Source organism: Ornithorhynchus anatinus, chromosome 8, assembly GCF_004115215.2.
Source record: "Ornithorhynchus anatinus isolate Pmale09 chromosome 8, mOrnAna1.pri.v4, whole genome shotgun sequence".
Classification (NCBI taxonomy): domain Eukaryota; kingdom Metazoa; phylum Chordata; class Mammalia; order Monotremata; family Ornithorhynchidae; genus Ornithorhynchus; species Ornithorhynchus anatinus.
This window is the reverse complement of record NC_041735.1, coordinates 5,241,312-5,253,747: the sequence shown is the minus strand read 5'-3', so window position 1 is coordinate 5,253,747 and position 12,436 is coordinate 5,241,312. Positions and strand designations below refer to the sequence as shown.

At 46.3% G+C, this 12,436-nt stretch overlaps 1 protein-coding gene across 2 annotated transcripts in view; it reads left to right on the top strand.

The window, feature by feature from the left end:
- Positions 1 to 12,436, top strand: part of STK4 (serine/threonine kinase 4) — an 83,719-nt gene that overhangs the window by 38,174 nt on the left and 33,109 nt on the right. The window contains exons 10-11 of one of the 2 annotated variants that reach the window (XR_005660271.1): positions 3,606 to 3,733; positions 4,109 to 4,195. Coding sequence is in view for 1 of the 2 variants with exons in the window: in XM_029071065.2 (XP_028926898.1) it covers positions 4,109 to 4,266 (158 nt within the window). In the remaining variant the exon portion in view is untranslated. Of the gene's footprint in view, positions 1 to 3,605; positions 3,734 to 4,108; positions 4,267 to 12,436 lie in introns of those variants that run through there. The other variant, XM_029071065.2, reaches the window with a different exon arrangement.

Here is a 12,436-nt window from a genome sequence, read left to right as displayed (position 1 = left end):
TTATTTATAGACTGTGTTTTCAGACCCTCCTTTTAGATCATTTATTTCATAACAACTTGAGTCACAATAGATTTGATCACCAGCTTGGTCTGTTTAGAATCAAAGACCCTTCTGTTACTGAGACGTTGGTTGTCTTACAGTGTTTTTTCCCCCTCGAGAAATATGATTTTTCTGTTTGAGACTTTGCAGATTTAGTTGATTATTCTATATTAGAAGATATGTATGCAGTTCCCTCAGGGAACAAAACTGACTTTCGGTGTCTGAAGAACACCTTCGATTCAGTTCTTTGGGTTTTTTTGATTATTGGGGTCATCAAATTTCACTTCTGAACTCTAGTTTCTTGGTAACTTACTAAGGTTTAGGCTATAATATTTATACTAGTAGTATAACTCTTTTGAAATCTGTGTTTAAAGCTTTCCCCCCCCCTCTAATTTCACCCTTGGAATTTTGTTGGAGTGTAAAAAGGGTTCATCATCGTTACCCTCAAAATCATTCATTGAGCACCTAAGGGGCAGGGAATGTGTCTGTTTATTGTTCTGTTTTACTCTCCCAAGCGCTTTGTACAGTGCTCTGCACACAGTAAGCATTCAAAAAACACGATTGACAGACTGACAGAGCACTCTATCAGGCGTTTAGAGATGTACAGCCAAAATCAGAGATTTTCTGCCCTCAAAGCACTTCCTAGAGTAGGCATAAATTGCCCATCATAGAAGAAGTAGAAGAGTAAGAGCATAGATAATAATAATAATGAGGGGGTGTTTAAGCTCTTTCTTAGTGCCAAGCACTGTACTAAGTGCTGCAGTAAATACAAGATGATCAGGTCAGACAACAGTCCCTGTCCCACATGGGGCTCACAGTCCACCACCATTTTACAGATGAGGAAACCGAGGCACAGAGCAGTCAAGCAACTCACCCCAGGTCACCCAGCAGGCAAGTGTCCGTGTGAGGATTAGAACCCAGGTCCTCTGGCTCCCGGGCCCAGGCTCTTTCCACTAGGCCATGAGGGGAAAACCAAAAGGAGAAATTGAATCGATGATGATAGAGCATCCCTTTGCAAACGACAGATGACCCACGGTCCAGTCACGAAGACTTTGGGACCAGAGCCAGGTGTCATTAGCCAGAGTCCCACAATTACTGAGGAATGACCGCACCGACAATGGGACCCATTTTAAGGCTCTTACGATCTTTGACCGCTGTCCAAGTTAACCGAACAAAAATCCGGTCTTTCTGTTGTCCTTCTACATCTAAACTTGACCTGAACTGCTAATAATGATAATAGTAATAAGCTTACTATGTGCCAAGCGCTGCTCTAAGCGCTGGGGTAGATACAAGGTAACTGGGTTGTCCATCAGGGGGCTCGCAGTCTTAGTCGCCATTTTCCGGTTGAGGTAACTGAGGCATAAAGGAGTTAAGGGACTTGCCCAAAAGTCACACAGCTGATAAAGTGTTCGAACGATTCGAACCCCCGATCTCTGACTCCCGAACCCGTGCTCTTTCCACTAAGTCACGCTGCTTCTCAGTGGGCTAATGACTCACTAGCTAATAGACTAATGGACTTCTCATTGGGTTAATAGACTAATAAGAATAGTCAAGCTTCAGTATAACTAGATGGCCGGCAAAGGGCAACTTGGCTACATTTTTATTCATTCACTCAGTCGTCTTTAATGAGCGCTTAATATGTGCAGAGCACTGTACTAAGCGCTGGGGAGAGCACCATACAACAATAAGACACATTCTCTGCCCACAACGAGCTTACAGTCTAGTGGACAACTTCACAGTCTTCTGTATAGGAGTTCTCTGGGGTAATATAAAACCTTTATTAAATTTCACAGTAATAATAATAATGATGATATTTGTTAAGCACTTGCCATGTGCCACTGTTTTAAGCCTTGGGGTAGATACAAATAATCAGGTTGTCCATCGTGGGGCTGACGGTCTTAATCCCCATTTTCCAGAGGTAACTGAGGCACAAAGAAGGGTCATCAGGTTGTCCCACGTGGGGCTCACACTTTTAATCCCCATTTTACTGATAAGGTAACTGAGGCACAGAGAAGTTGTGACTTGCCCAGGGTTACACAGCAGGCAAGTGGCGTAGTCCTTCGTTCTGTAGCTTGCGTTTCCTGCTGTGCTGTCAGCCCCTCGTGACAGTTCATCGGTGACTGTGAGCACTTGTGGGCAGGAATGGGTCTGTTTGTTGTTCTCTTGTAATAATGATAATGTTGGTATTTGTTAAGTGCTTACTATGTGCAGAGCACTGTTCTAAGCGCCGGGGTAGACACAGGGGCATCAGGTTGTCCCACGTGGGGCTCACAGTCTTAATCCCCATTTTACAGATGAGGGAACTGAGGCCCAGAGAAGTGAAGTGACTTGCCCACAGTCACACAGCTGACAAGTGGCAGAGGCGGGATACTCGCCCAAGTGCTTAGTATAGTGCTTTGCGCTGTAAGCACTCAAGAAATACTATTGAATAAATGAATGAACGACTGCGGTCGCTCCATCCTGCACGAATTTCTCCCTTCAGGATCAGACGTCCCGGACAATCCTCAGCGTCCCAATGCCCTCTGCTTTATATGGCCCAGGCCGGGATGATTTTAGGGGCTCATGCCAGTGCCCCCCAGTATCGACTTAATCGTATTTATTGGGCGCTTAACAGCGTGCAGAGCACTGTACTGAGTCTTGGGATGAAGCCCTCTCCAGGTAGCAAAGGGCAAATTTGGGGTTCACAGGTCTTGCTGGATGGTTTACCCTGCTAACAGTCGTTCCAGTCAATCCCTCCTTGTCACGGTTGCTCCCCACAGACCCTTGGGAACCCCCAGCTCCCAAACCCCTGCCTCCGGACCTTATTATTATTATTATGGTATTCGTTAAGCGCTTACTATGTGCCAAGCACTGTTCTAAGCCCTGGGGTAGACACAGGGTAATCAGGTTGTCCCACGTGGGGCTCACACTTTTAATCCCCATTTTACAGATGAGATAACTGAGGCACAGAGTGACTTGTCCAAGGTCACACAGAGACGGGTGGCAGAGGCGGGATTAGAACCCACGTCCTTTGACTCCCAAGACCGTGCGCTCTCCACTAAGCCACGCTGTTTCTCAAGATGGACCTTAAGAGGGATCCTGAACTTCTCGCCCCTCCCGCCTCGCCCCAGTCCTGCCCCAAAATTGGCTGTGCCCCCCCCATGATGACCCCGAGCGCGTGATCGACAGCCCATGCAAATCAGAAGCAGCTTGGCCTAGTGGAAAGAACCCTGGCCTGGGAGTCAAAGGACCTGGGTTCTGATCCCGACTCCACCCTTTGCCTTCTGTGTAAACCATCGCTATGCGTCAGTCAACTCATCTGTAAAATGGGGATTAAATCCTCTTTCCTCCAACTTAGCCCGTGAATCCCATGTGGACCAGCGACTGTGTCCGACCTGATTTTGTTGTCTCTACAGTGCTCTGCACCTAGTAAGCGCTCAATAAATACTATTGAATGAATCTACTCCGGCAGTTATTTCAGTGCTTGGCACAAATTAAGCACTGAACAAGTACCCCCCAAAAAAGAAGGATTGATCAGATTCTCTGTTCTAGAAATCTGTACGTCTTTCTCCCTTCCCTTCTTGCAGGGCTAGCTTGGCTTGCCTCTACGGGCTCTTCTGAAACATGCCGTTACCCCACGTAGTAGAAGTGAAAGTACTATTGAACACTTCCCGTGGGCAGATCGCCATACTAATTGCCGGGAGAGAATATACAGGTGGGAATTACTATCGTCATTATTATTAGTCACAGTAATAATAATTTTGGTACTTGTTAAGCACCTACTATGAGCCCTTGGTAGGACAGGGACTGTGAACAACCTGTTTACTTGGTAGAGTGTCTGGCATATAATAAGCGCTTAACAGATGCCATTATTATTTTTGGTATGCTGGCATTTAGCAGAGTGCTTGGCACATAGTAAGCGCTTACTAAATACCATGCGTATTATTACTACTAATTTACCTCCCCGGAGAGGAGCGGACTGTTTGACCACGGGTGGCCTCGCAAACTTTTGCATTCCTTTTCACAAGGCGGTGGCAAATAGCCGATGCTTTGATTTTACCATCGATCCTTTACTCTTCTGTGTTTTCAGGAAGGGATGAGACCATGCAGCCTGCGAAGCCATCTTTTCTTGAGTACTTTGAACAAAAGGAAAAAGAAAATCAGATCAACAGCTTCGGAAAGAACGTACCTGGCCCGATTAAGAATGCTTCGGATTGGAAAGTACCGCAGGACGGCGACTACGAATTTGTAAGTGTGAAGCATTTCACGGGGCAAAGGTGACTTCGGAGAGAAGGTGTTTGAAATGTAGCCTTCTCGTGTGGTCGTCTTAGTCTGAGATCTCTAATTATTCTGTTGGGGGTGGGGGTTTTAGGGTGTTTATCCCCAAAATTCTTACCGCCTTTCAGGGTTTCATTTTATTTTTTTTTTCAAATTTGGGTAGAGTTTGGATTCAGATTTTAAGAAATGGACTCATCTTAGTTTTTCTTCTTCATGTTCAGTTACAACAGCAACATTGCATGTGTTTCTTTGTTTAAAGTTAGCCTCTGTGGGCATTTGCAAATGGCTATGTGGGCACTCGACGTCGTGGTTATTTTTGTCGCAATGTTAAGGCAATCTTGATTAATTTAGAGTTTTGGACTCCAGCATCAGTTGAGAATATAGCACTGTCCAAATCTTGTTTGCAAAGGTACCTTCTCCTGTTGGTGTATATGTGGGTGTTTATGTGTGTGGGAGAGGCAATGGGAGATTATTATTATTATATAAGAAGCATGTAAAATAATATTATTTTTATTATATGAGAAGCAACGTGGCTCAGTGGAAAGAGTCCGGGCTTGGGAGTCAGAGGTCATGGGTTCTAATCCCGGCTCCGCCACTTCTCAGCTGTGTGACTTTGGGCAAGTCGCTTCACTTCTCTGGGCCTCAGTGACCTCATCTGTAAAATGGGGATTAAGACTGTGAGCCCCATGTGGGACAACCTGATTACCTTGTTTTCCCCCCAGCACGTAGAGCAGTGCTTGGCACATAGTAAGCGCTTAGCAAATGCCATTATTATTATTATGATGGTATTCGTTAGGTGCTTTCTGTCAAACACCATTCTGAGCGCTGGGGTCGATGCCAGGTAATCAATTTGGACACGGTCCCTGTCCCACATGGGGCTCACAGTCCAAGTAAGAGAGGGAACAGGCATTGAATCCCTGTTTTACAGATGAGGAAACTGAGGCACAGAGAAGTTACCAGAACGTTCTTTTCAGTCTCTGAAGCTCAGCCCCCCAACCTGCGAGCACCGTGGTTGCCATGGGCTGTGGGGGCTGCAGTTTACCTAGGCTCCTTCACTCTCAGACTGTCTCTTCCTCTCCTCTTCCTAGCCCACCACCCCTCCGGCTTAGCGGAAGAAGCACGGACCTGGGAGTCAGTGGCCCTGGATTCTAATAGTGGCTCTGCCAGTTGCCTGCTGGCTGACCTCAGGCCAGTTCCCTAACTTCTCCGTGCCTCAGTTTCTTCATCTGTAAAATGGGGCGTCACCTGTTCTCCCTCCTGCTTAGACTGTGAGCCTCATGTGGGACAAGGATGGTGTCGGACCTGATTAACTTGTGGCTAGTGGACAAGGGAGAGTGCTCTTCCAAAAAGGATTCCACTCAGTTTCACAGAGGAGGATCTAAATTCTGCTCAGTCAGGTGTATTTATTGAGCGCTTACTGTGTGCAGAGCACTACGCTAATTAATTGGGGGAATGCAGTATAACAGCGGACACGGGCCCTGCCCACAACGAGTTTGCAGTCTAGGTGGTAGGTATCAACCCTGACCGACGTGCTAAACATTCTCCCGCGTTTTTCCCCTCCCCTCCGACAGAACCTTTCCGTCTGCCCAAAAAGGCAGTATTTAGTTACATGCTACTCCTTCCCTTCTTTCCCTGGAGGCATGTGGCTATAGGAAACAACCTTTTTGCCCAAGGCAGGCAAACAGGAAGTTTATTCAAACACACAGAGGCTGGCTTCAGAGTTGGCAGAAGGTTCTAGGTTTCTTTCCAGAGCCGAATCTAAGTTCCAGTCCTCAAGCCGGCTTGCCCCACTTGGCAGATTGTAGAGGAACCACCTCAGGGATTGAAGGTTGACTTGGAAGCGTCAACAGCCTTCCTTATTGTCACCATTCCTCACCTCCCTCCCCGGCCTCCAGTCCCCCGTGAGGGATGTTTGACCAAAAAAAGCCTTGTGTTTCTAGGAGCGAGCGTAGTGGCCTGTAGGAATCCCGGCGCTCCTAGTTCTGAGGCCCGAATGCTTTTGGTAACCGGAAAACCACAGAAATCTCCAAATGGGCCTTTTAGCCTTCCACTGGAAACCACACTGTCAAATTTGCTGGGTTTCAGCAGAGCCCTGATGGGAACCGTCAGAAGGACTGAAGAGAGATGTAAGAACAGCTGACACTCTTCTTTCTCCGGCCTCTTCAAGGTACTGGGCCAAGAGGCCGGTTTTTCTGATGGAATCGAGACGTTATCATCTGCAAAGAATTAGTCACCAGATTAAGTGTATGAGTGGAGAATTTGTAATAACTGGGTTAGCGGGGATCAAGGGCGTCTTCATTTCCTTTCCTTCATGAAACGAAAGATGTATATTCTCCCTCACCCCGCCCAATTGAAGTCAGTTATCTCTACTGCACAGTGGGCTTGGATTTTTCTCTCCAGTTTTTGGTGTTTTTTTTTTTTTAACCCGTGGCTTATTACAGTAGCTGGAAACAGAGTCCAAATGCAAAAATAAGGGGACATGGAACATTGAAGGGTTTTATGGAGATGGGGTCAAGGAAGATACATCAAAAAAAAATTATTAGTATAATGCTAATTTCTTCTAAACTCTTTTAGGGGAGGGAACCTGTGTGCTAATTCTGCTTTGTAATACTCTCCTAAAAGCTTAGTACAGTGCTTTGCATGTAGTAAGCGCTCAATAAATACCAATGACTGACGGATTAATTCTAAACAACCAATTCGTGTACTAGAACCGAGGCTGATAATTCTGTTGGGATCTTCACTGCAAGCAAGTCAGATAGTATTTTGTGGTGGCGAGAGAGGGTATTTTTAGCAGTGCTGTTTCCCCGCAGATGACAACATCCTGCAACTTCATGAAACTTAATCTTCCTCATTCTTGTGCAAGGTGAAGTGACTTCAGACTCCTACTTAGACTCTTGCCTTTATTTTTTCCTGATATACTAAGTTATTAACGCATTTTTCTATTAGGTTAGGGACTTTGTCTTTGCCGAACGCTTTGAAAACTCAGCATATTGCCGTTTTATAACTTAAAACGATCAATGTGGTGACCGAAATATCGCATTTCCTTTTTAAACTCGTTCTCTGTGTGGGTACGGTGTGCTGTTTAATTGGGAAAATCGGTCCGTACTTCTAACGGGAAGTTCGAAACTACTTAGAGGGCCACTATTTCAGAAGAGGAGAGTGTTTCCGTCCTTGACTCGGAAGGTCCACTAGACTGAGAGGCCCCTCAAATATCAGAGGGCAGCAGTGACAAGAAGGTGAAGTGTCCTTGGTAGATAGAGCTTGGTCAGACTAGTTTGGAGGAAAGGCGGGAGAGCTGGTGAGAAATCCAAGCCACGAGGAGGACAGTTCTTCCTTCTCGTTCCCCGGACACCCTGCTCTGTTGGCTTATATCCTCCCTAGCACTTAGTACAGTGCTTGGCACATAGTAATCGCTTAAATGCCACTCTTTATTTTAGAGAAGCAGCGTGGCTCAGTGGAAAGAGCCGGGGCTTTGGAGTCAGAAGTCATGGGTTGGAATCCCGGCCCGGCCACTTGTCAGCTATGTGACTTTGGGCAAGTCACTTCACTTCTCGGTGCCTCAGTTACCTCATCTGTAAAATGGGGATGAAGACTGTGAGCCCCACATGGGACAACCTGATTCCCCTGTGTCTACCCCAGCGCTTAGAACAGTGCTCTGCACATAGCGCTTAACAAATGCCAACATTGTTATTATTATTTATTCCCCATAATACCTGATGGCACTTTTGGGGCCTTTACTCTCTGTCAGGCTCCTCCCAGGGTTGGAGAAGGAAGAGCGGGAATCGTATCCTCATTTTACAGATGAGAAAACTGAGTCAGCCGTATTTATTGAGCAGTTAGTGGGTGCAGAGCACTGTACTAAGCGCTTGGGAGAGTACAGCAAAGCAAACAACAGACACATCCCCTGCCCACAGTGAGTTTACAGTGTAGAGGATGAGCTTACAGTCTAGAGGAAGGTAAAGGGACGGGTCCAAGGTCACACAGCGGGCCAGTGGCAGAGCTAGGACTAGAAAGAGGATCGCCTGGCTTCCGGTCCCGTGTTCTTTTCGCTAGGTCACCTTGTCTCCCCTCCTCTTGCCACTGCTTCCTAGAACGGCCCTGGGGATTGGCTCAGGATTCCTTTCGTCTCCCGAGGAGGAGAGGCAGGACAGATGTGGATCGGTCAACAGTTTTTCTGAACTGATTGTGTAGATTTATTCATTCAATAGTATTTATTGAGCGCTTACTATGTGCAGAGCACTGTACTAAGCGCTTGGAATGTACAGATCGGTAACAGATAGAGACAGTCCCTGCCCTTTGACGGGCTTACAGGCAACCTTGGCTCGATGTGAGGCAGGGAACGTGTCCACCAACTCTGTTGTATTCTCCCAGGGGCTTAGTACAGTGCTCTGCACACAGCAAGCGCTCGGTAAATATCATCGATTGGTTGATTTTGTTGGGGGGCAGGAGGGGAGTTAAAAACTCCAATCTCTGTTTGTTAGAAGGCCCTGCTTGACCTTACTAAGTTGAGCAAAAGTCTTGCCTTTGCCGTTTCTGATCCACAGCGGCTCCATGGACACGTCTGCCCCAAAACGCCCCACCTCCGTCTGCAGTCGTTCTGGTAGTGTACCCGTAGAGTTTTCTTGGTAAAAATCCGGAAGTGGTTTACCACTGCCTTCTTCCGCGCCGTAAACTCGAGTCTCCGCCCTCGACTCTCTCCCGCGCCGTTGCTGCCCAGCTCGGGGGATTTTTGACGTGTAGCTGACTGCCTGCCACTCGCCAGCCACTGCCCAAGCTGGAATGGAATGGACAGGCCTCCGTTTCACTCTCCCTCCCGCAGCCAAGACCGGTAGAGGACTGGAAACTCTCCGGGTGCCATCCTGAGAGGGGTGAGCAAAAGGAGAGGATAGAAATTTTATCACCCTGGTCAACTTTCGTATGCCAAGTCTTTTTTTACCAAGTCCCGAAGCTTATACTCTCCCAACCTTGCTAATTAAAAAGGAGCTCATCTTCCAACCTTTTGAAAATTCTGGTAGAAATCATTTGGGGAAGGATTTCTAATAATAATAACAATAACAGTGTACGACGTGCCGGGGTGGGTACAAGCAAATCGGGTTGGACACAGTCCCTGTCCCATGGAGGGCTCATAGTCTCAATCCCCATTTTACAGATGAGGTAACAGAGAAGTAAAGTGACTTACCCAAGGTCACACACCAGACATGCTGCAGACCTTCTGACTCCCAGGCCGGTGCTCTATCCACTCCACCATGCTGTTTGGAAAGATTAATTTCATTTAATGGGCTTTTTAAAGAGATGGAAGTAGCTAAAATTTAGCAAGACCTGTTTAATCGATTCCAAGCCTAGAGTCTGCTGTTTTTCAAACCATTACCTGGCAAGGAATCGCCTGCCTAGTAAAACCACGGAGCTTCATTTCCTGGTAATAACGCCCTGGAGTCAAGCTAGGTGAAGTAACTGATTTTATAAACAGTGATAGGAGGTAGCGTATATAACAGTGTTACAGAGCAGTTGTGATTACCAGTCAGAAATCCCTGAGGAAAAGGACTTCTTAATTTACTATAATCAGAACTTGAAATTTCAATGTTTGATTCTCCAGACTGTAGGGACACAAATTTAGTCGCATCTTTTTGTTGACCGTTTGGTTCAGCCAATACTTTTTTTCCTCTTCTGTCTTTAAATTCTAGTGATTTAAAAAAAAAAATCACACCTCCCCAACTTTAGATTTTCTGACCCAATGTCAGAAAAATTAAGAATATGAAGAATACATTTTTACAGTGAACTAATTTCTTGAACCAGCAAGCCTGGGTTCTAATCCCGGCTCTGCCACTCGTCTGCTGTTTGAGCTTGGGCAAGTCACTTAACTTCTCGAGACCTCAGTCATCTCATCTATAAAAGGGGGATTAAGACTGTGAGCCCCATGTGGGACAAGGGACTGTTTCTAACCTGATTACCAGCGCTTAGTACAATGCCTGGCACATAGCGCTTAACAAAGTACCATCTTTTTTTAAAAAAAAAAAAAATTCTAAGCCTCTGGTTTCTGGCTTAATCGAGATGTTGTAAAGTTCTGTGAAAGAAACGTTGGCGAGTCAAAGAGAAGAGAGAACAAACTGGATGGCTATTTTTTCCCGAATTAAGTGATATGAAAACAGAATTGCCATCCATCTCCTTAGAAGTCTAACTTGTATAGTTGAAGATTCAACAAATGAATCTTGCCAGTGGAATGAAATGGTGCCATTTGAAATTGTAGAGTTGAGATAAGTGGTGTTTACTGTGTGCTTGCCAGGGAATTAGCAAGTGTCCAGGATTAACCAACCAAACATAAATGGAAGTTGGAACAGTGCATTTACTGGAATTTAGGTTTCCCCTTTGTAAGATGTTAATGGAAATCTCTTTATGGGAGAGGATTCTGCATATAGTTCCTGGGGGCAGACATAGTAATGCAATTTTTTTTGAATTTGTATAGCGCTTACTTTTCTACTGTCATGTTTCATTTTTATCCTCCTAATATTATACTGAGAGAGGGAGAGGAGGCATTGTCATCTCCAATCGGTAGCAGTGAGTGAGCTTGTCCCATACGTAGACCAGTGGAAGTGGCCACAGAGGAAAAAAGACACTCCCTCTACCTACAAGGACCTTACAGTCTACTAGGAGCGTGGCTCAGTGGAAAGAGCACGGGCTTGGCAGTCAGAGGTCATGAGTTCGAATTCCGCTCCGCCACTTGTCAGCTGTGTGACTGGGTGAGTCACTTAACTTCTTTGTGCCGCAGTTATCTCATCTGTAAAATGGGGATTAACTGTGAGCCTCACTGGGACAACCTGATGACCCCGTATCTCCCCTAGCGCTTAGAACAGTGCTCGGCACATAGTAAGCGCTTAACAAATACCAACATTATTATTATTAGGAGGAGATCGCCATAACACAATTTACACATAAGAGGAATCAGTCAATCAGTTGTATTTATTGAGCACTTACTATGTGCAGAGCACTGTACTAAATGGTTGGAAGAGTACAATACAAAAAAATTAGCAGGCACAGTCCCTGCCCGGAATGAGCTTACAATCTAGAGAGGGAGACAGACATTAATATGAATAAAAAATGTATAATATATAATTTAAAGAAGAAATGCTTAAATCAAGTACGTACATCGGTACTCGATTTAAGCATTTCTTCTTTAAATTATATATTATAAATTTTTTTATACGGAGAGAAGGGTTATGGGGAGGGTTTGGTTTGATTTTTTGGTGTTTGTTAAGCGCATACTCTGTGCCAAGCACTGGGATAGAGACAGAGTTGTCAGGTTGGATACAGTCCCTGTCCCGCATGGGGCTCACAGTCTCAATCCCCATTTTCCCGATGCGGTGACTGAGGCCCAGAGGTGACTTGCCTCTGGTCATGCAACTGACAGTAAGCTCATTCTGGACAGGGGATGTGTCTGTCTGTTGCCGTATTGTCCTCTCCCAAGCGCTTAGTACAGTGCTCTGCACACAGTAAGCGCTCGATAAACGCGACTGAATAAATGAAAGCGGCAGAGCCGGGATTAGGGCCCAGGTCGTTCTGACTGCCAGGCCCGGGCTCTCCCACTAGGACGTGCTGCTCCCGTTGAGATGGTGCAGAAAAGCTGCAATAGGGAGATGACCTGGAGTGAAGGCAGGTGAATCAGGAAAACCTGCCGGAGCAGGTGGAATTTCCGAAAAGGGAGAGCGTGGAGATCTGGTGGAATGGAAAGGTTGTGGGTGTGGATGGGTGGCGGGGACAGGGAAGGCGTAAGTCAGAGGTTGGAGATGGGAGAGCCTCAAATGAGGCACGGCGCAAAGCCGTTCCTGGGAGGAAGCCGCGTGGCGTAGTGGATAGAGCACAGGTCTGGATGTCGGAAGGACCTGGGTTCTGATCCCGGCTCCATCCTGTCTGCTGTGTGGGCTTGAGCGAGTCACTTCACTTCTCTGGGCCTCAGTTCCCCCACCTGCAAAATGGGGATTAAGAGGGGAAGCCCCATGTGGGACAGGGATTGGGTCCAACCTGATCACTTTGTCCCAACCCCAGCGCTTAGAAAAGTGCTTGCCACGTAGTACGCGCTTAAGAGCACAATTATTATTAATTATTATTATTCATTATTATTAATGCTGGGAGAAGCAGTTGGCCCTGC